At 43.9% G+C, this 22,926-nt stretch overlaps 1 protein-coding gene across 3 annotated transcripts in view; it reads right to left on the bottom strand.

The window, feature by feature from the left end:
* The window catches only part of BBS9 (Bardet-Biedl syndrome 9), a 538,001-nt gene that overhangs the window by 492,803 nt on the left and 22,272 nt on the right, over nucleotides 1-22,926 (bottom strand). For all 3 annotated transcript variants that reach the window (XM_088464415.1, XM_088464417.1, XM_088464416.1), the window contains exons 5-6: nucleotides 21,642-21,706; nucleotides 6,320-6,433 (exon numbers count right to left, since the gene is read on the bottom strand). In XM_088464415.1, the coding sequence (XP_088320541.1) occupies nucleotides 6,320-6,433; nucleotides 21,642-21,706 (179 nt within the window). The remainder of the gene's footprint in view (nucleotides 1-6,319; nucleotides 6,434-21,641; nucleotides 21,707-22,926) is intronic.

Here is a 22,926-nt window from a genome sequence, read left to right as displayed (position 1 = left end):
CTTTAATAAGTGCGATCTCCCATTTCAGTCCTGGACTATAAAAGGTTGTGCACCCCTGCTCTAGAAGGTTCCTTTTAGAGTGGGCCACTAAGAAAGCTATTAAATTGTTGAAACTATAGAATAAAGTGTTACAAATGATAAAACATATGATGATGTCTGAACTATTGTAGTTTCCATAGGAAATTATAGTTGTTAACCTTAGTAATTTCCTTTTTATTAAACCTCTGTCCAAAACTAGTCTATTTCTGTACTATTTTATTATATCATATAATAAAGTCCAACAGAAAAAGACAGGGTATTTCCCCACAGTATGAATGTAATAATCTTTTAGCAGTCAATAATGGCTAACACCCAGGATACAGCAAGCAATATGCCTGGATAAGTATAAATAACATGCTGATACATACTGGGTCATGCCAGCCCTGTACAGAGCGAACAGAAAACATTACATGACATGTCTCTTTATACCTCACTTGAATTGTTGGAGCTATGAATGTTTCATCTGTACAAAATGTAAAATCGGTTGCTCTCCAAGGTTTAATCTAGCTTTCCCGAGAATTTTAAAAGACTGTAGTATGTCATTGTTAATTACGTTTTGACCCATAAGCATGTATTGTCTATTGTCAATGAAAATCTTAAATAAAAAGTTTAAAAAAAAAAAAAAAGTAAAACACGTGTATACACACATATCCTAACAAAACATATGGACTGTCTGTCATGGTGATCTGCTGGCTAAGGTTTGAAAAGGGTAGAAGATTAAGCACCATATAGGGCAGGGCTGGGAAATAAGCAGCACTACACATCCCAGCATGCCCTACAACAACTTTAGCATGGCCAAACAGCAACACTTTGGCAAGGCATACTGGGCTGTGTAGTTCTACAACAGACGGTGCGCCACTTATTGCATACAGCTGATATTGGGTCATCTTTCCAGTTGGTGGTGTCTACACAGGACAGAATGTTCCCATCTTCAGAGTGCTACTAGCGGATAACACCGGCAAAAACACAAAGTGGGGAAGGTGTACATTTACTTTAAAAGTCACATAAAGAATTGTGCCCATCTATGTATGTTACTGAGCAAGTGTGTCGTTTCGATTGTGTGCATATGCATGTGTGTGTAATGACACGTCTGCGTCTGGTTGTACTTACATAATTGTGGGTGTACATGTGTCTAACTAAGCATGGTATTATGCTTATTATGTGTTTGTAGGTGTCTGTCCTTGTTAAATATTACTGTGAATTCTTGACAGTGTTGTAGACCAGAATATAAACAAGCACACTACAAAAACTAAATGAGTCTTAGCTGTTGCCTGCTATGATATATAGACACCCACCAGTGTTCTACAAAGTGTATTCTCTAATTTTTTACAAGCAGCAGAACATTTTTTAAAATGTATTTAATTTTATAAGATTAAACTAAAAAAGTTATACTTTAAATAAATGATTAAATCGGTGCACTGCTGCTAGTAACTTCTTTCTGCTTCCTCAATGACACTTAAGTACTCTCAAGTTTCAGCGGCAGCATCTCACAAGCCTTCAACTAGGGATTGTTTGCTTTCATTTCTGCTTGATAATAGGAGTGTGTTTCATTAATATTTATTATTTTCAAACACTGGTACAGTGATATTTTTTACACATTATGTAAGATAGTCAGCTGTCACAGCAATACTGGCACAAAGTCTTAGGACATATGTGCATGCGTGACCCAGCTTGCACCCATGAGCATAGGCACAAGAATGAATATGGTAAATATTATAGTCAGACCCGGATTTAGACCTCATGGGGCCCTAGGCAAAATATTGGTTTTGGGAGCCCCTCCCTCAAACAATCCATAGCACAATATTTCATTTACATTATTTATCGTTTCTTCCTCCATATATACTATCTTTTAAAGTTTTAAACATAAAAACACAGTGCAAATATAATACAAAGTATTTTAAACATTTAATGCCTAATATCATAGAAAGTGCAAAGTGTAAAAATAGCCACCTTTAAACAGTCCTGGTCCATAACTATCCTATTCAGTCTGATCTTTCTAAAATATTAGAGATAACACACCAAGGATTCACATTTGTATTTCTCCTAGCTGCATCTGCGTGACCAAGGTCGCAGAATGGGATCACCATCAGAACAGTCGCGACCATCGACCAGCTGAAGCTTACCGCAGCCTGATGGGTCCTGGCAGCTTGCGAGGCCAATAAGTCTGAGTGCACCCACACAGCGTGCACATACACAGACCCTGGCCTGGTCCCTCCTGGAAAACGGGGGCGATACGCCCCCGTTTCCGGGAACGCTGCCCAGGAATAATCCCACTCTGCCTTCCAAATGCTGTAGCCTGTCAAATCAAGCTGCACAGTGCACATGCGCAGTCCTCCCACCATCAGAGATGTACTCTAACCATCGGATTAGTGTACACCACTGAATCGGGCCCATTGTCCGCCACAGGAAAAAAAAACATACACACACTGTCTGGCAAAGAAAAAAAAAAACACACATGCACATTGTCCGCCAAAGGAAAAATTAATTGCCCTCACAGAAAAAAAAAATAAAACATACTTTCATTAACAACATAAGTTATTTCTTTGTCCCCCACCCCTCCTAGAAAACTGAGTGACCTCACATCACCGAGTTGCAGGGAAAGTTGCAGGAGGCGCTCCATAGTGACCCATAGGCTCAGTGACCAGTCATCCGATCCCTCACTTGCCTTCAACCCACCGTGCACCGGCATGCAGCAACAGCCTCAGAAATTAGTCACTGGCTGCATCTTCACTGTGTGCAGGGGCTGGACAGTGTGCGGCAGTATGACCTATGATGTCACGTCACCGCCGTCTATAGGTCATGCACAGCCCGCATCTGATCTACACAGAAGAGCCCAGAGCTGCCTGGACGAGGAATTTACATAATGGTAGGCTCTGCCATGATGTCTGCAAAACAGTCGCCAATTCTGGAGGACATGGAGGCATGGGTATAGCAGCGGTCCCCCGGATATGTCGCGGCTGCCGCACTGTGCCCCTGTTCGGCCGATCAACCAAAGCGGCTCTCGAGCCAGCCCTGCTAATTGTAGCATGCAGTAGCACCCATCCCTTAATACTTATTGTTACATCCATGGCCCTTAGTTATCACTGTATATATCAGTGTGGGTTCTTCACTGAGTGTAGCAGGCAACAGTCACAGATGGCCCTGGCCCCTGGGTTTAGCAATAAATATTAAAGGATGGGTGCCACTCCCCCACCATCACATGTAGGAGCAAGCCCCCATCACCTGAACAGTATTTAAAAGCATCCGACCACCCAGCAGGCCCCCATCTCCTATATAGTTTAATAGCAGCCGCCTGCACGCACCTTACTGCTTGTCCTCCGGCTCTTATCACTTCTGGTCCCGGCTGAGACAGGCTCCTCTCTCCGTGCATGTGACAACATACGCTCATGCGTCATGTTGTCACATGCACAACACAGCGGAAGGTAGTAAGGACTAGCGTGCGGCCGTGCAACCCTGTAGCTGGCACCCGGCAGGCTGTCAGTACAGCGATTAGACAGCTGCCGGAGTCCTCAGCCGCAGCACAACTTCTGCCATTTTCAGTGGACCTCGCGATCCGCTGGTAATGCCCTGCATGCAACCCTGGCCACGGGCCCCACCTAGGTCCCGCCGGGCCCTAGGCGGGTGCCTTTGTTGCCTAGCGGGAAATCTGCCCCTGATTACAGTAATGTGAAGGAAGCTACATACATGAGTTTGCAGTGTAGGCATGGAACTAGTTGTCATGTGACTGGCGGCAAAGATGTGCATGGTAAACGTGAGATCTCTCAGCATGCAAGGGTAGGCACTGCACCATTTGTAGAGGCAGAGGTCAGTATATGGTCTGAATATGACTGGGGTTGGGGGATGAGGCTACAGTAATGAGCATCACGATAAGTATGGTGGGCAAAGATGTTTTGATGGGCATTGGAATGTGTATGATAGAACTGGAAGAGTAAATAGGGGGATATGAAACTTTTACGCTAGGCACAATGTTGGGAATGCGGCATAAAACTATTTTGCTCTCACAGTGCACTGTAGGTTTATCTTGGTGCTGTATGTGGTGTACATGAGCCAGCATTTAAGCTTTTACCATATCCTGCATGCAAAATATTTACTTTCAACTGTGCTACTTTAAGCATAGTGCTGTAGTTATAGCCTCACACAATTATACAAATAACAATTATTGCTTGTTTCAGTGTTTCTTATATGGTATTATTATGCATAACACACAAATATTTGACCCCCACCATGTAAAGCCAAAAAAATGTGTCACCCCTCTACATAGAGAGTTTGTCAGCACTGCCCTGGGACAGAGATGATGATATGTGCGGTGTGTAGTCAATAAATTAAATAGATGTTCTGTTTATTTTTTTACGTTTAAATGTTTCTTACAGTCAGGTCCATAAATATTGGGACATTGACAGAATTTTCATATTTTGGCCTCTAGTCACCACCACAACGGCTTTGAAATGAAACAAACAAGATGTGCTTTAACTGCAGACTTTCAGATTTAATTTGAGGGTAATTACATAAAAATCAGGTGAACGGTGTAAGAATTACAACGGTTTCTATATATGCCTCCCACTTTTTAAGGGGCCAAAAGTAATGGGACAAACTAAACAATCCTAAATCTAACTTTCACTTTTTAATACTTTGTTGCAAATCCTTTGCAGGCAATTACAGCCTGAAGTCTGGAACGCATAGACATCACCAGACGCTGGGTTTCATCCCTGGTGATGCTCTGCCAGGCCTCTACTGCAAATGTCTTCAGTTCCTGCTTGTTCTTGTGGCATTTTCCCTTCAGTTTTGTCTTCATCAAGTGAAATGCATGCTCAGTCGGATTCAGGTCAGGGGATTGACTTGGCCATTGCATAACATTCCACTTTTTAGCCTTAAAAAACTCTTTGGTTGCTTTTGCAGTATGCTTTGGGTTATTGTCCATCTGCACTGTGAAGCACCATCCAATGAGTTCTGAAGCATTTGACTGGATATGAGCATATAATATTGCCCAAAACACTTCAGAATTCATTCTGCTGTTTTTGTCAGCAGTCACATCATCAATAAATACAAGGGAACCAGTTCCATTGGCAGCCATACATGCCCACGCCATGACACTACCGCCACCATGCTTCACTGATGAGGTAGTATGTTTTGGATCATGAGCAGTTCCTTTCCTTCTCCATACTCTTCTCTTCCCATCACTGTGGTACAAGTTGATCTTTGTCTCATCTGTCCATAGGATGTTGTTCCAGAACTGTAATGGCTTTTTTAGATGTTGTTTGGCAAACTGTAATCTGGTCTTTCTGTTTTTGTGGCTCACCAATAGTTTACATCTTGTTGTGAACCCTCTATATTCACTCTTGTGAAGTCTTCTCTTGATTGTTGACTTTGACACATATACACCTACCTCCTGGAGAGTGTTCTTGATTTGGCCAACTGTTGTGAAGGGGTTTTTCTTCACCAGTCGTTTTCCGTGGTCTTCCAGGTCTTTTGGTGTTGCTGAGCACTCCGATGCATTCTTTCTTTTTACGAATGTTCCAAACAGTTCATTTGGCCACACCTAATGTTTTTGCTATCTCTCTGATGGGTTTGTTTTGATTTTTCAGCCTAATGATGGCTTGCTTCACTGATAGTGACAGCTCTTTTGGATCTCATATTGAGAGTCGACAGCAACTGATTCCAAATGCAAATGTCACACCTAGAATCAACTCCAGACCTTTTACCTGCTTAATTGATAATGAAATAACGAGGGAATAGCCCACACCTGTCCATGAAATAGCTTTTGAGTTGATGGTCCCATTACTTTTGGCCCCTTAAAAAGTGGGAGGCACATATAGAAACCGTTGTAATTCCTACACCGTTCACCTGATTTGGATATAATTACCCTCAAATTAAATCTGAAAGTCTGCAGTTAAAGCACGTCTTGTTTATTTCATTTCAAAGCCATTGTGGTGGTGAATAGAGGCCACAATATGAAAATTCTGTCAATGTCCCAATATTTATGGACCTGACTGTATTTGGCAGTATATTTTAAAAGATAAATAACTCATCCTACTATGTTAAAAAAAAAATGTTAAAAATAATTTTTTTTGTACTACTTTGTTGTGTACGGTTTCACGAATAAGTGAGCTAGGGTAACAGCAGGGCGCTCATTTTCCTTTTGGAGACATTGTAATACAAATAAATGTTTATAGTGTGTTCAGAGAATAGTAAATATATATCTCAGTATACTTTACAGTAAATCAATAGTACTGTACTAGCAAGAAAAAATATTCAGACATTTTACGGTTAGTTCAAAAAATACCTTTAACTCCTCCAAATGGGCCATGAGTCATGTTGCAAGCTGTTCGCTGAAGATTATGTTCGTACATCAATTTAATCTGATATTGATTGCCATGTTCTACGTTTCCCAATGTACCTTTAACAAAAAAAAATTATGTTAATTTAAAATGTTCATTAAAATAAGAGTATGTGACAATTAATAGTAAGCACAAATTCATATAAGAGCAATTATATTATGACAGATAAATGCGGTTAGCGCTGTAGCAAGTCATGCCTGTATCAACATTTGTCTATACACTACAACCACTGCAAGCAATAACTGCTGTTGTAGTCTATAACATTATGTGAAGTCACACTGTAATTTTATAAACAGTATAAAAATCACTGCAGAGACTTTTGATTTGATATTTACAAATAAAAACACTGCAAAATATGACTTTTCTAAACGTAAAATTGTGGAAAGCCATTAGCCTACTTTGTGACCTCCCATGGGAGATCTCAGAGGGGAGAGTGACTTGTGCCTCCCCAACCTGCCACGTCTGTGACATCAGTGCCTCGTAGACTTACAAGACAGAGAAGCAGGACCAAGGTGTGTGGCCTATTCTCCCAAGAGGACTCCATGAAATTTGGGAGTCTCTCAGGTAAGTATGACATAAACATGATAGAAATCTTTCATGCACAACAATCTTTCCTGCACAGGATCATGAATATATAGCAGATTTAAAACTCCAACATACTAAGTCATGGCAAAACATGCACTGGATAATTAAAATGTAATTTGGCGTTGATACATATTCGATACAAACTCACTAAAACACCTACATGAAAACAACATTAGAAGATTAAATAAAAAAATGTGTATTGTTTAATAATAATTCACTGCACAGGCACACAGGGGAGCAGTAGTAACACGGGAATATGCCGATAACCCCGATTCTTGTTTTCATACTCAATTATCTTTTATATTGTACTCCTTGTTTTATTTCTGAAAAGATTGTACTATAATACTAAGGTCTCCAGATATGGTCAAATACATGTCAATTCACTTATAAAATATTTTTTCAGTTGACACTGGCGCTCTCAATGTAGCCTGTGTATGCAGCTGGCAAACAAGAACTGTATATATGTATATTCCATAGACAAACAACCTTATGGTTTCACATGTCCCATTAAGGCTTCACTAGACATGATCTGACATTTCACAAAACCTACTGAATTTCTGCCACTCAGACTCAAAAAAGCAATGAAATTCTGATCATTAAGGCTGATGCTTTAATGGACATGTTCCTTGCGCAATACAGACATGGTATGCCATCACACCCTGTGGTTAATTGCAGATTCAGCACTCTAACAGAGTGAGATTGCTGTTACTCACAAAAAGGTGGAGCTGCTAATTCACAGAATTGTGTGCTCAATGGAATACACACATGCAGTCTATGTATTGCGCAAGTAGCGCAGGTGATCTGGTGCTGCTTCTATACGCAGCGCTGTGTGTAAACTGAGGACGGCGTTGCTTTGTAGTTACATTACACATAGCGGAGGGGGCAGTGCTGGTGCGGAGCAGGGGGAGACACATGGCAGTGCCCAGTGCTGGTCTCTCATATTTACCATATGAGGAGACAGGACATGTATAGGATATATTAGTAGGTGCATAGGACATATAAATGAGGTGAAAGGAAAAGTATTGGATATATTAGGAGGTGTGGATGACAGGACATGTATATATTAGTAGGTGTATATATGACATACATATGTGAAGTGTTCGGACATGTACATGGTATATTATACATATATGACATAGTGGAAGGTGAGGGGAACACATGAGGCTGTTGGACGCCGTCACCTTCCCGGACCCGTCCTGACCATAGTTTCGGTCTGTCTAACACCTGGAGATCAGTCTCTGCCTGAGCTTGGGCGGTGTCACTGCTGCTGGGATATCTGGGCATTTCCCCCTGCTGCCCGCTGCCATGATCCGGACCTTTCTCCTCATCTTTCTGTACTCAGACATCACCATCTTCCCCGACTTGCTCTGACCGTAGTTTACATTTACTTTCCACAGACAGCTGTCAGTCACAGCTGGCACAAAGCACAAACAACCAACCGGTGTTTCGTACCTGAGGGCTCAAGTCAGCAGGGGGCTTCATCTCCCAGCCTGTCTGAAACTATTATCTACATAGAATGCCATGTTTCCCCTCCCGTTTCTGCAGGCTGCTCTGTACTGGGCTGCATGGTCTCCAGGAAGTGTGGGAGGGGGGTCCCCTGGCTGGTATACTGTACGGCACACAAGGGGGTCTAGCTGCATGAAATATCTGGTAGATGGCAACAGAAATGTGCACCAGGGTGGGAGCGCTCGCTGCCACTCACACACAGCCAGCTGGGAACATACTCCCCGTGGGCAGACACAGGCGGCTCAGTGCAGTGGCATCACTCCGGGACATCGGCATCACACACAGAGGCAACAGGAGTTTTCGTGTGAAGGATAGAAGACGTAAGATGTGCAGCCACCTCTTCTTGCCGACGCCTTATTACCCGCTTTTAACTATCCCCTGCTGCTGTGTCTCATCGGTGCAGCCCACTGCTCCCGAAGCCCTGGAGGAGTAATTTCAGTCATTTCCCCCTGCCCTCCGATGGCATCCACCCGGAGACATGATCCGGACTGGTCTCCACTTACTGACCCGGTGTGTCCTCCTGTGCAGGGGTGAATCAGTGTGACAGCGCCGGGGGGAGCGGCCGCTCTGCTGCTGGGCCTTGTACTGTTATATATCTATAACATTATATTATATATATACACACACATGTGTATGTATATATATATATATATATATATATATACACACACATCATATATATATATATATATATATATATATGATTTATATCACATCCTGATGAAAAGGCCCCAGAGGCCTTGAAACGTTGATTTTTTTCTGGAATAAAATCGGTTTTTGCACTATATTAAGTCCGAGGAGTGCCGTCTTGTTCATGGGATCCAGGTACTGCTGCAAGCATATTTACTCCCTTCGGATGGCACCCCAGTATATATATATATATATATATATATATTAGTAGCCTCCACCAATACATACACTATATACACACACACACACACACACACACACACCATATACATCTGATATATATATATACTGTACACCTAATAAAAATGGGATGCGGGCTAGAAGGCAGCCATGTTTGTGCACCCAAGTGAAGCCAATGTACACCCCCTGCAAGAGGCCACCAACTGACATTGCTCAGTAAGTTGACATTCCCTATCTCTATAATGGGGCATTTGTGGGCTAATAGTTTAAAAACTGCAACTTTCTCAATTATTTGAACCCCAAAAGGCCCAACCCTGGAACAAAAACTACCTAACAAAACAAACCTCAGTTTTACCCGTCCATGCCAAATTTCAGCTCAGTACGTCCAATAGCTTTTGAGATGTAACCCATCAAACACCATGCCCCATCTCAGAATTCCCTATGGGCGAATTCAATTTATTCTATTCAGCCTTAATATAAAGGGCACAACCATTCCCTTATAATAAAGCACTTTTGAATTTTCTGCTGTCTTTCCTCCTCTTAATAAATTAGTGACGTCATGATCATGTGCTGCATGAGACTCCTCTGGCACCTCTCGAACCAGAGGATTAAACTCATTAATGTGAGCGGTGCAAGGGTTTATCACTGTGAAATGTGCTCACACCAACCGCAAAACGCCCCCCTGCCCCACTGTATCACGAAAATGACAAAAATGTATGTAATTCATTCCAGTTCACCTAATAAACGAGATGTGGGCTAAAAGGCAGCCATGCTTGTGCACCCAAGTGAAGCCAATGTACACCCCCTGCAAGAGGCCACCAACTGACATTGCTCAGTAAGTTGACTTTCCCTAACTCTATAATGGGGCATGTGTGGGCTTATAGTTTAAAAACTAACTTTCTCAATTACCTGAACCCCAAAAGGCCCGACCCTGGAACAAGAGCTACCTAATAAAACAAACCCCCAAGTCTAAATTTGTCCCCTACCCTGACTTATGCCTTCCCAAAAATCCCCCATAGACTACAGCAGAAAAGTGGTGCTAATTGAAAGTGGGTGAAAAAAAATGACAGTTGGAGCTTTAGATTACTTCCAAATCCTCATTTTTTTTGCCCGGAAATTTGGCATGCAGCACCGAGCGACAGTTCTACTCGTCCATTTCAGCTCGGTACGTCCAAAAGCTTTTGAGGTGTAGCCCTTTAAACACTATGCCCCCCTTCGGGAATTCTCTATGGGAGAATTCAGTTTTTTCGATTCAGCCTTAATATAAGGGCACGACTGTGCCCTTATAATATATGTAGTAGGTGCTACAATTTACAACTGCACAAGGTTATCACAGACACAATAGTATAGGACAATTTGTGTCAGACTATAGATGAATTTTTTTTTTAAATTATAAAATTTAAAAAAAAAAATTATTTTGTGTGCATAAATGGATACTCGGAGAGTTTTTCTGTGATTTTACAAATACCATAGTAAAAATAAGAGTTATGGTAGATTTACCATTGATAACTCTTTTTCTTCGAAGTACATAGGATCCACAGGGATACCATGGGGATAATGTGATTGGAGTGATCCAGGAACTAAACAGTTAAGCTTTCAGCTGCCAGGATGCCTCTGGTCCTTCTCCACATATACCCCGCCCCCGGCCACAGGCGTTCAGTTCTGTTAACAAGCCCAAGGCAGGAGTAGGAAAAGAGGAGAAGGAAGAACACTCGTACACCAGAAACACTCTCAGAAAATGAGGGAGTCAGTGTCCGAAAGAAAAATAACCCAATGAAGTGATGCGAGTCAGAGTGGGTGCCCTGCAGACCCTATGGACTTCGAAGAAAAAGAGTTATCAATGGTAAGTCTACCATAACTCTTATTTTCTTCTTCAGGGTCCATAGGGATCCACAGGGATATCATGGGGATGTCCTAAAGCAGTTCCCCTAAGGGTGGGGGGCGCTCCTGAGCAGAAAGGAGAACTCGTCGCCCCAAAGGAAGCATCCTGAGAGGCAAAAGTATCAAAGGAGTAAAACCTAAGAAAAGTGTGAACAGAAGACCACATGGCTGCCTTGCACAGTTGCTCAGCAGAGGCACTACGACTCAGCGCCCATGATGGCCCCACAGGCCGGATAGAATGTGCTGTTGCCGTGTTCAGGACAGGGAAATCAGTCTGTGTGTACACCTGAGCGATAGTCATATGTAACAATCGAGCCAGGGTCTGCTTGTTAGCTGTCCATCCTCGTTTGTGAAAACCATATAGCACAAAAAGGGCATCTGATTTTCTAACAGAGTTTATACGCTCCACATAGATACGGAGAGCACAAACCACATCCAGAGAGGCTTCACCTACAAAAAGGTCTGAAGACTGAAAAGCTGGAACCACAATCTCTTCATTCATATGAAACGCGACCCTACCTTAGAAAGGTAACCCTCCCTTGTACAGAGAACAGCTCTATCCTGGTAAAAAAAATCAAAAATGGGGAGCAACAAGAGCAATGCCAAATCAGAGACTCTGCGTGCAGAAGAGATAGCGAGGAGAAAAAGTGTATTCGCTGTCAACCATTACAAATCTACAGAGTTTGAAATGAGGGAACTTGCAGCCCCTTGAGAACCAAGGACAAATTCCATGGTGCCACCAGTGGGACAAAGGGTGGCTGAATTTCGGAGAACACCCTGTAAATAAATTCTAACATCCGGCAAAGAAGCAATCCTTCGCTGGAACCAGACTGACAGCGCTGAAACCTGCACTCTCAGGGTGGCCAGGCGGAGACCAAAGTGTAACCCAGCCTGGAGAAAAGCAAGTACCCGGGAAACCCTAAAAACCTTAGGGTCGTACTCTCTTTGGGAACACCATTTCCCAAAAGAATGCCAAACTCTAATAGATGCAGTTAAAGGAAGGTTTTCGTGCCCTAAGCATCGTTTGAATCACAGAGCTGGAGAAACCCTTGGCTCTTAAGATAGAAGACTCAAGAGTCACACTGTCAAAGACAGACGGGGAAGTCCGGATATAGGCAGGGACCCTGTGCTAACAGATCTGGCCATAGAGGCAGAGGAAACGTAATGTCTATGAATAGATTTTGTCGGTGAACCAATGACGTCTGGGCCAAGCAGGAGCCACCAGTATTACTGTTCTGCCTTCCTGCTTGAATTTCCTGAGGACCCTTGGGAGGAGGGAAATCGGAGGAAAGAGATACGCCAGCTTAAAGTCCCATCTTACTGCCAGTGCATCCACTCAGGCAGCTGAGGGGTCTCTTGTATTGGATCCGTATCTGGGGACCTTGAGGTTGTGACATGAGGCCATGAGGTCTATGTCTGGTAGGCCCCATTCGTTCATTAGGAGTTGAAAAACCCTCGGGCGGAGAGCCCACTCTCCGGCGTGTATGTCCTGACGACTTAGGAAGTCCGCTTCTCAATTGAGGACTCCCAGGATGAATACTGCAGAGATAGCCGGAAGATGAAGTTCTGCCCAAGCCAGAATGTTTGTCACTTCCCTCATGGCTGCATGACTTTGCATGTCTCCCTGATGATTGAAATAGGCTACTGTGGTCGTGTTGTCGGACTGGATCTGCACCGGCCTGCCCTGGAGCAGGTCCTGTGCCATGATGAGTGCTTTGTATACTGCTCGAAGCTCCAGAATATTTATGGGCAGATGACTTTCCTGATGAGCTTGATATTGTACCTGGAGGTACTCCATTCCACCATTGGCTATCACCACCTTTTGGACTTCAAGAAACCCTTGTTGACTTTGGCGATATATTGCTTTTCCGGAGGACGACAGCCCCACTCTCATCCTTATTTGACCACTGCATGTTGCCAGGGACTGTGGAAATACTAACCCCTATTGGATTCCGGTAAATTATTTCGCCTAAAGGGATATTTAAGTCCTTATTGACTTTATTAGCCTATATGACTGTGCTCTTTTGGAAGGAGGATCCACCAATGATCTAATAGATATGATCTATACACACTAACATGTGGCTTTTTTTATACATTCATTTATTTATTTTACTAGATTATGTGCATGCTTATTTTCATGTGTTTTTAGGGTCATTGTATTAAATTTGAACATTATTACGACCTTACTGTCCATTTGGTAATTACTTTCATCCACATATAGCGCTGGTTGTTTCATTTTATGTTGACTTTCCTGATTTGTCCATCTTCCCTGAAAGGTGTGATGACCTATCACTGCCCCCCATCCGCAAAGACTGGCGCCCGTGGTGAGAAGCATCCAATTTGGAATCCAGAATGGGCGACCTTTGTCCAGATGATCTTTTTGTAGCCACCATGAGAGAGAAAGACGAACCTCTGGAGTGAGAAGGATCTCTGGAACTTTATTAGATGATACTGTCCGTTCCACCGGGAGAGAATCAATTTTTGCAGAGGCCTGGAGTGGAACTGAGCATATTCCAACATATCCAAGGTGGATACCATTGACCCCAGGACCTGCATCGCTGATAGAATGGATACCCTTCGATTGCATAGCATTTTGCGAATTCACAATTATAGGGTCGCAATCTTGTCCTCTGGCAGAAACACTCTTTGTGCCTGAGAATCCAGAAATGCCCCCAGAAGTACCATCAGCTGTGACGAGGAAGTGGATTTCTTTCAATTGATGCTCCAGTCGTGCATCTGTAGACAGGCCATGGTCAGTTGGAGATGGTGTTGTAGAACAGCTGGAGACTTTGCCAATATCAGAAGGTCATCCAGATATGGTAGTATTCTGATTTCCTGACGCCTAAGTTAGGTCGTCACAACTGCCATTATTTTGGTTAAGACCCGAGGGGCCATTGATAGACCAAAGGGCAGTGCCTGAAATTGGCAATGCTGTTGCAGGACAGCAAACTGTAGAAACTAGAGGTGGGATGGCGTAATAGGCACATGTAGATATGCATCCTGAATGTCCGGGGAAGCCATAAAATCCACAGGTTCCATTGCCAAAATAATTGAACGAAGAGTCTCCATACGGAACGTGGGTACACGGATTAACTTGTTAAGGGTTTTCAGATTTAGAATAGGGCGATGAGACCCATTCGGTTTCTGAACCAAAAATAGACTGGAATAATAATCCCTTCCTTGTTGACCCACAGGATTATCACCCAGGACCACAGCAGGGAGCAAATAGCCTCCTAGCGGGCCAAGGCCTTGATAGAATCTGAGAGTTGTGCAAAAAAAAAAAACTTCTGGAGAGGACGCCTCAGGAAAGTGAGGGCATACCCCTGAGAGACCACTTCTTGGACCCAGGCGTCTGATGCTGTTTGATGCCAGTAGTCCGCAAACAGGAGAAGTCAGCCCCCCAGCCTGGGCTCCATCAGGCAGAGGGTTTGTCGTCCGGCTTAGAAGCTGGATGTCTGGTCGGCCAGGACCTCTTAGTTTGCTGCTTGGTTATCCTGCGAGAAGGACCGAAAAGAAGACTGCCTAGACTTCAACGTAGCTGTTGATGGCAGACCTGCAGATTTTGAAGCTGCCAGAGTAGCTATTATATTATCTAACTCTGCTCCAAAAAGTATATTCCCAAAAAAAAAAGGTAAGGATTCCAGAGCCTTCTTTGACCCTGTATCTGCTTTCCATGACCTTAACCAAAGGACTCTAGGAGCCACTGAGGCTGCCGATGCCTTAGAAGCTAGGAGCCCAGCACCTATTGCAGCTTCTCCCAAATAGGAGACCGCTCCCCGTATGTAGGAGATATAGGTCAGCTGTTCTCCGGTAGCATTTGGTAGAGTCTCTTCCAATGCCCCCGTCCATTCTTTAACAGCCTTGGCTACCCAAGCGCCAGCCATAGTTGGTCCAGTAACATCTTCAGATGATGAAAACACTGCTTTAAGACATGATTACATTGTTATATCTGTAAAATCTTTAAGAGAATCTTTAAGAGAAGATGCTGACGGAATAGGCAACAAAGCATTCCTGACTAAATGTGTCACATGAGTAACAAGGAGCGATTTCTCACTTGTTACATTCAGAAGCTGGGAAAGGATACAACAATGCTAATCTTTTCGTAACACAGAACCATCTATCTGGGTTACACCATGCCTCTTTCATAAGCTCAATGAGCTGCTCAGATTTAGGAAACTGAGCTTTTAGCACCTTCTTGTCACACTCTGCACAAATTGTGTGACTTACCTTGCCATTTGCTGCAGGTCAGGATTTCTGCCTGACCTTGTTCGGGAACCATGCAGCGACATCACCATCATGCACTAAGTCAGCTGATAGCATTCTGCCAGTGAGAGTGCTCCTGCCTCAGCAGCCTATCAGGGACTTGCAGCAGAGTCATATCCCCTGTGAGAACTCGCACTGGTGCCTGAGCAAAGTGTTGCTTCCTAGAGTTCATTTCTAACCTGTGGCTCCTTTATGCAGAAAACCACCACTGCTATCAGGCTCATTTAACAGACTCCAGCGTTCCTGTGATATTCCGTTACCTGTTCCTGACCTTGGCTTCGTTTGTGACCCTGATTTCGCCTGACCCCTGGTACTGCATCTGGTTTTGACTTCGGCTATTCCCTGTGACCTGTTTACGCCTGCTCCCTGGTACCGTCTAAGTCTGTTTGGTTCTGACCTGGCCTGTCGACTAAGCTATATGTCTTCTCCGCTTCATCCGGAGTTTGCCAGCACCTGTATAAGGGAACCTATGCTGAGGGCCGCGACCTGTGTGTCGGACGCAGCTAAGCCCATACCTTCTTGCGATGGTCCCTGGTGAATACCGCCAGCACATTAGACTCCGTGCCTCAGGTTTAGGTCTAGCCAACTCCCTAATACGGGCTGCATCCATAACCATCCGGGAGTTGTGACACTTCTGGCTTTAGTGACTACCGGTCTGTTTGCAACAGCCGACTGAGCCATACTCTGACTTGAGTGGGCTTAAACATCCACCCAGGAAGGATGTATAGGAGGGGCAAACATAGCATGCTGTGGGTATCCCATTAAAGGAGGCAGTGTGGGCTTAGCGAAACGATCCACTAGCTGTGTCATCACCTGAGACAAGGAGGATACCCAAGATGGCCCCTGTACAGAGTCTGATGGACTGGGCTGGTGAAGTGGTTCTTTATAACAGACAGCACACAAACCATCCTTTATAAAGTCCCGAGGGGACAACCCTTCCAAACAGGATTTACATAAAACCAGCACAGGTGCTCCTCCTCCTGTTTCCCTTTACTTTTTGACATATCAATTCTAAAGGTAACAATGCAATGTAATGTAATGTGTCAGCCTTCACAAATAACAAGTAAATGTGAAGTACAGAGAAAAAAAAAAAACCACACACACACACCTGCAACAGAGAGATGAGGAGAAACATAGTGATAGTTATAACTGACAGTCAGAAATAAAAGGCAGTATCACCCAGCAGCTAGCAAACAGTCACATACAATGCATATGCAATTTAGTTGCAATGGGTTCTGAATCAACTACTCAAAATACGAGGCTTGGTAGGATATAGAGCACTATGGGGGTCATTCAGAGTCGGTCGCAAGCGCAGAGCGTTGTGCGCATGCGCGACACCCGGCTCGCGACGAACGCTCCGTCGCTAGAGGTCTTGCAGCAGACGGGGCAAGCTGTCGATGGTGAGTGACAGCTCGCCCCTTTTGGGAGGCGGGCAGGGGACGTGCCTGCCCAAGCAGAGGCGTTCCCGCCGGAACGCTTGCCGTTTGGGGGCGGCCCCACTGACAACATTGCTGTCAGGGGGCAACTTCCTGCTCGATCAGAGCAGGAAGCTCCCTGGGGATTACGAGTGCCCAGACCCAACCTTAGGGTCTGTTCGTAAGCCCCGATGGTTGCGATTGTCTTGACCGTCACGACCATCACCCATGTCGGTCGCTAGAACTGTGGGTGTTAACCCACAGCTTAGCGATCGAAAAGGAGGCGGTCGTTCAGGATGCAAGCGGCCGCCCTGATTCAGTGCGACCGCTTGCAACTAACGACCGCCTCTGAATGAGGTCCAATATACCTGACCCAGGGGAGAGGTATACAGGGAGACTGACCCAAAACCTCCCGAGACCAAACGGCTTCAGCAGAGCACCAATAGCGGACTGTGAGCGTCTCATATGCACAAGGAGGGTAGGAGGAGCGACCCAGATGCTGGAAACATTAGATGGCTCTGCGTCTAGGTCGGGGAAGGAGCCTACCTCCCCTAAATGTACACAACCACTAAAAGACATCGAAACGACTGCACAATTACGACATTGTAATCGTGCAGTCGTTAGTAAGTCTGTGATGTGCCTACACTGAACGAGCAGTCGTTCAGTGTAGGCACATCAAACACCTCCTGACATGCTGAACCTGACGTTATCGTCAGGTTGTACAGCATGTTTGCCCAATGATAGATGTCTAAACGACCAGGGGGAGCGCGCATCGCTGGCCGTTGTAGACATTTTTCTGAACGATTTGCAAACGATTTGCGAACGATTAATGAGCGGTTGAACGATATCGTTCAATTTAATCATCTAGTAGATGTGTGCATAAAGTTGTATCAATTGGCCGGGTACACTGGCCTCATGGCAGCAGAAGCGTCTGCTGCCGATCCCGGCCCCAGATGATTAGGCCCCGGAGGTCTACAGCACCGGAATCAAGGATTGTCGCACACGATTATCCGTAAGCAAGGACTCACCATACCTGACATCTCCGTATGTCCGGTTGCAGTCCGGGCCTCAGCATTGCTGCTAGCAAAGCTCTGCCGTGACCCACCAGAGAGTTACTGGTGTTGCGGCCCGGTGTAGGTAGACGGAGTCGCAGTGCAGGTGTCTCAATACAGATGCTCAGTACTGCTTACTCAAAAACATAGAAATAAACTAAAACCTAAAATAAAAGCTTGGGACTGCCTGAGCAGTCCCCTATTACAAAGGTGCTTCTGAAACCTGCCGCACTAAATTAACAACTGAATGCCTGTAGAGGCAGGGTATATGTGGAGGAGGACCAGAGGCATCCTGGGAGCTGAAAGCTCAACTGTTTGGTGCCTGGATCACTCCAATTACATTATTCCCATGGTATTCCTGTGATCCCTATGTACCCTGAAGAAGAAAGTTATATTAAACTTCATTTTCAAAGAGAGTGCCCCCACAAAGGAGCCCTTCTTTCCTTCTCTTTAAGGTCCTTGTAAGTATCAAAGCTGCAGTGACTCTCACAAACTTATATTCAGGCTATGGCAACAGTAGTCAAATCCATAAACTAATCAAATGTGCACACATAAGAAAACTTAGGCCCTCATTCAGAGCCGTACGCTCTGAGCAGAGCGCACGCTCTGAATGAGGGCCGTCCTCCATAACTATGGAGCGTCCCCCTGGACGCTCGTATAGCTGCGGGTCACCACCCACAGCCTATACGAGCATGCAGTTTGATGGCTCTATCAGAGCCAAAATCACTCCCACTGACATCACTAGTGATGTCAGTGGGCCGGCTTCTGACGGGAGGCGTTCCCTTGGGAACGCCCCCGTCAGGGAGGCACGCCCCCGGCACGCCCACCAAAGGGGGCGTGCTGTCAATCAACATCGACAGCACGCCCCCTTTGATCAGACACAACGAGCGAAGGACTTTCCTTCGCTCGTCGCGTCTGGCGCATGCGCACGACGGAGCTCCCGCCGTCGTGCGCATGCGCAGTGCACAACATCGACCCACTTGCGAGCGGACAGCCGCTTGCGAGTGGGTCTGAATCAGGGCCTTAGTAACTTGAGGATTAACCAGGCGACGCCGGGAACTTGAGCTAGTGTGTGTATATACACTAATATTATATATATATATATATATATATATATATATATATACACACACACACACACACACACACACACATAGATACATATACACACACACACGCACACACAGATATATACACACATACACTGAAGATTATGCTCTACTCGAAGATTATGATGGCAAAATTGTGATGACATATCATGCAGTGTGCTCCCACAGCATGAGATGTCGTCAGGTGTGATGTGCTGCACATCAAACAGCTCCATGCAGTGTAATGAAGGACAGAACAAGTGATTGTTCCGTCGTTCATTAAATCGTTCTGATGTGTACCCAGAATCTCATATGTCGGGTCGATACGCACCACACAGTGTGTACCCAGCTTTAAGGGAAACGGTTTCCTCAGGCCACTGTCAAACCCACTCCCTTCCTGCCATTATATCCTGCTGGTAGCACTGATTTTGAAAGCAACAGAACGAACACTGCAGGGTCACACCATAAAATATATGTCATGAAATGGTGGAACTAATTCCCAAAAATGCAGATTGATGGATAGTACACCATCACATAGTTTGAATACATGTTCTAGTTCATAACCAGGCATTTCCCCAGCATGAACCAGTTTCTTATCCCACCATCTGACTTCTGATTTTCTATTCCCTCATTACTTCAATAGTATCAAATTATCCTACCATATGTGTATATTACCCTTTCATTATCTCCCCATTACATTATAATCTTCTCCTTTCTTTCCAACACATGCAACTTCATTGCTTAACCCAGTGGCTCCCAAAATGGGTGCAATGGTACCATGGGGTGCTGCAGGGCACTTGTTGGGGTGCCACGGGTTGATGGTCTAGGATAGAACCAAATCAAATTATTTATTGTCAATGTTATAGGCATAACCCGTGTTGGTGGCTGCCAATCATAACATATGTAGACACGAAGAAGCACAACCCCGTCCGCAGCACATAACTGAACCTAAGGGTGTTAGGTAAACACAATTTACTGAATTTAATCATTTTGCTGAATTTCTCAATAAGAAACAATTTGCCTAGAGATGGTGTAAAAAAAAATGTTGATACTCTAAGGTGCAGTGATTCAAGAAAGTTTGGGAACCACCAGCTTAACCTACAAGATAAACGTACCCCCACCAATTCTGAAATGTTATTTCTTGCTAATTTTATTATTTCTCCTTGTAAACTAAGTTAAAAACTATTGTATACCCGTTTCCATTTCCTAAATCCTATCTATAGAAATGCTGTGCCATTCTATCTATATATCTATGGAGGAATATCCCCCCCTAAAATAGCGTACTCTACAATGATTTTGACTAAACAACAAGGTGCGCCATTTTAAGTTACAATTCACGAGCTCAGTACATATGGCAATGTTTTAATAATCCTTTTACGACAACCTTGCATAAAAAAATACCATAACAAACACAGTATTCACACAGAGTCTAGAAAAACAGCTTCCTGAGAAAAGTAATTAGAAAAGACAATACACCAGGAACTGTGGGTATTTTTGCATGTAAAGGGAGAGACCCCACATGTGGACAGGTGTAGCTGTGGCAATTGTAATATGGCCCAGACATTTGAATTTGACTGAATGAACAATGGTAAGAAATCTGCTTGTACACAGGTATCCTAATTAGGCAGAAGAAAGCTTTTAAACTCATTCTCAGACAGGATGGCAACAGCAATCGGCAGGGGGGTCTCCACCCTGTTTGAGAGTGAAGCTCGCTGCCCATAACACATTGCACTGCAGTTTCAAAATGTTAGTAAGATTCAAGTTTTATTTCTTTTAGCACTATTGCTGTGAAATAGAGACTATTTGGTATCTAAGGTTTAATACATGATAAGTAAACCGTGTTTGGTGTTGTACTGATCGACTCTTTCTCAACAGCTTTCTGGTATCATCGGTGAGAAGATCGCAATCTGCATTCTCAACTTATGAACAGTAGAGAGTTAAAACACTAAAATGTACTTTGTAAAATTAACAGCTTAGATTTGCATGCAGGGGGAATAGAGGAGACAATAGGCTGTCGGAGGCTGATCTGTGTCCATTTGAATCGACCTGTTAAATGTCCTGTAACAGAAGCACTGTGATGGAGAACCAATGGGATCGCAACAAACCTCTCTATTGTATAGTTATTTCTGTAAGGGTATATATATGTGTGTAGTGTTCACTCTAGCTCCGTCGGCAGGCAGGGCGCTGGAGCTAGAGAGGGCAACCTTGTGCGCGCGCGTCCGAAAAGGGGGCGTGGTCATGAAAAGGTGGCGTGTCTATAAGACGCGTCCCCTTTTCGTCATACTTGGGGGCGTGCCCGGCACTTACGGACACGCCGGGCAGCCCCCAAGCGCTGCAGAAAGGGAGAATAGATGCCGGGCGTCTATTCTCCGGCGGTGACCGGGTCATCGCACGTTTCTCCATCCGCGGGACACTGCGTCCCGCGGGTGAGGACGGCACCCGCAGGCTGTGAGGGCAGGGATCCTGTAATGAAGCCAGTCCATTTCTGCTAATTTTCCCCATTGGCTTTATATTACTATCTTTCATTAGATCAACTTTGATAATTATCACTAACTAATAAAACACTGCAACAAGAAGATATTGATAGGATATAACGCCTGTATGTACCTGAGATGGAATAGACACAGAGCTTTCTTGGATGCAATACAGCAAGATGGAGAAGTTCTGTACCCCTACAAGAGAATGGGAAGAGTTACCAAGATTTTTTTTTTTTTTTTATACTAAACAGTTTTATTTGGCATATTATAGAAATCATGAAAATAACATTATGATGACTCAGCAGTGACAGTGTTACAGAGACGATCCACCCTTAATGTAGAAGAGTTATTTTTCAGAACATAAACAAAGAACTGGAGCACTTACAGAATATATACCAAAGTCATGGAAACAGTCCAGATAAACCCAGTGTATAAGATGTGGGAACCTAAATAATAGGAAACAGTCTACTCTGCTCAAGGAGGGCAAGGAGAAAAGGGGACTATTATTAAATGAGCAGGATGGATGGATACATGGAGGAAGGTGGGGGGGATTTGAGGACAGTTTACGATCTTCAATTATGTGTATGCTTTAAACTTTTTCAAGTTGCATTATACCCCTTCCCTCCATCTTCTATTCTCCTTTCTTCAACCTTCCCTTCATCACAAAAATATACTCTATTTTTAAATCAGATTAACTTGTGGTGTCACCGTTAGGTACTCCCAAATAGTGGTCTGTATGGAGGTATATGAACTTAACACACTGGTTTTCTTAATGGTACAGCCATTTTTATGGAAAAGCATCAGCATAATATTTGTACTAAGCAACTAATATACTCATCATTTTAGTATCACTTAATCCAATGTAAAATACATATCTCCAGTGAAAGCGCTAGTAAGGGCATTATGAAAGTTATCATATTGGAGGGCAGTCTCATTTAAGACGAATCAGCCTATCGTAACTGGCAGATAAATGTGCAATGCAAGTTGCCGGCATATGTAATTGAATCTGCCAATAAGTTGATTCCTTTCTTTACGGTGTATCATAATACTCAATAAATGCTATACACAGTGGCTGGCTTTTCAGACTTCCATCTGGGCAACTCGAAGGGTAGCCAAGTAAAGCCAAATATAAGCTTCACTTGAGGTACTATATAGTGTAACATAGTACAGCAGATTAAAATCTGTCATGCTGCAAACAATAATTGATACTCTTTGCCAATACTGAAAAATGCAGTATCATAAAGCATCAATTACAAATCTGCAAAATGTAGACCCTCACTTATTTACTTATTAAATATTTTATTGCAAGTGCTCCCAATTGATCACACACCACATTATAAAGTGCAACCAGTTTCCCTGCCCCTGAAAAAGGGTGGTACTCCTTTTTTTCAGATTAGTGGATGTACCTGAAAATG

Source organism: Taudactylus pleione, unplaced genomic scaffold, assembly GCF_031769625.1.
Source record: "Taudactylus pleione unplaced genomic scaffold, aTauple2 ptg000054l, whole genome shotgun sequence".
In the NCBI taxonomy this organism is placed as follows: Eukaryota; Metazoa; Chordata; class Amphibia; order Anura; family Myobatrachidae; genus Taudactylus; species Taudactylus pleione.
This window is presented reverse-complemented; position numbering and strand designations above follow the sequence as displayed.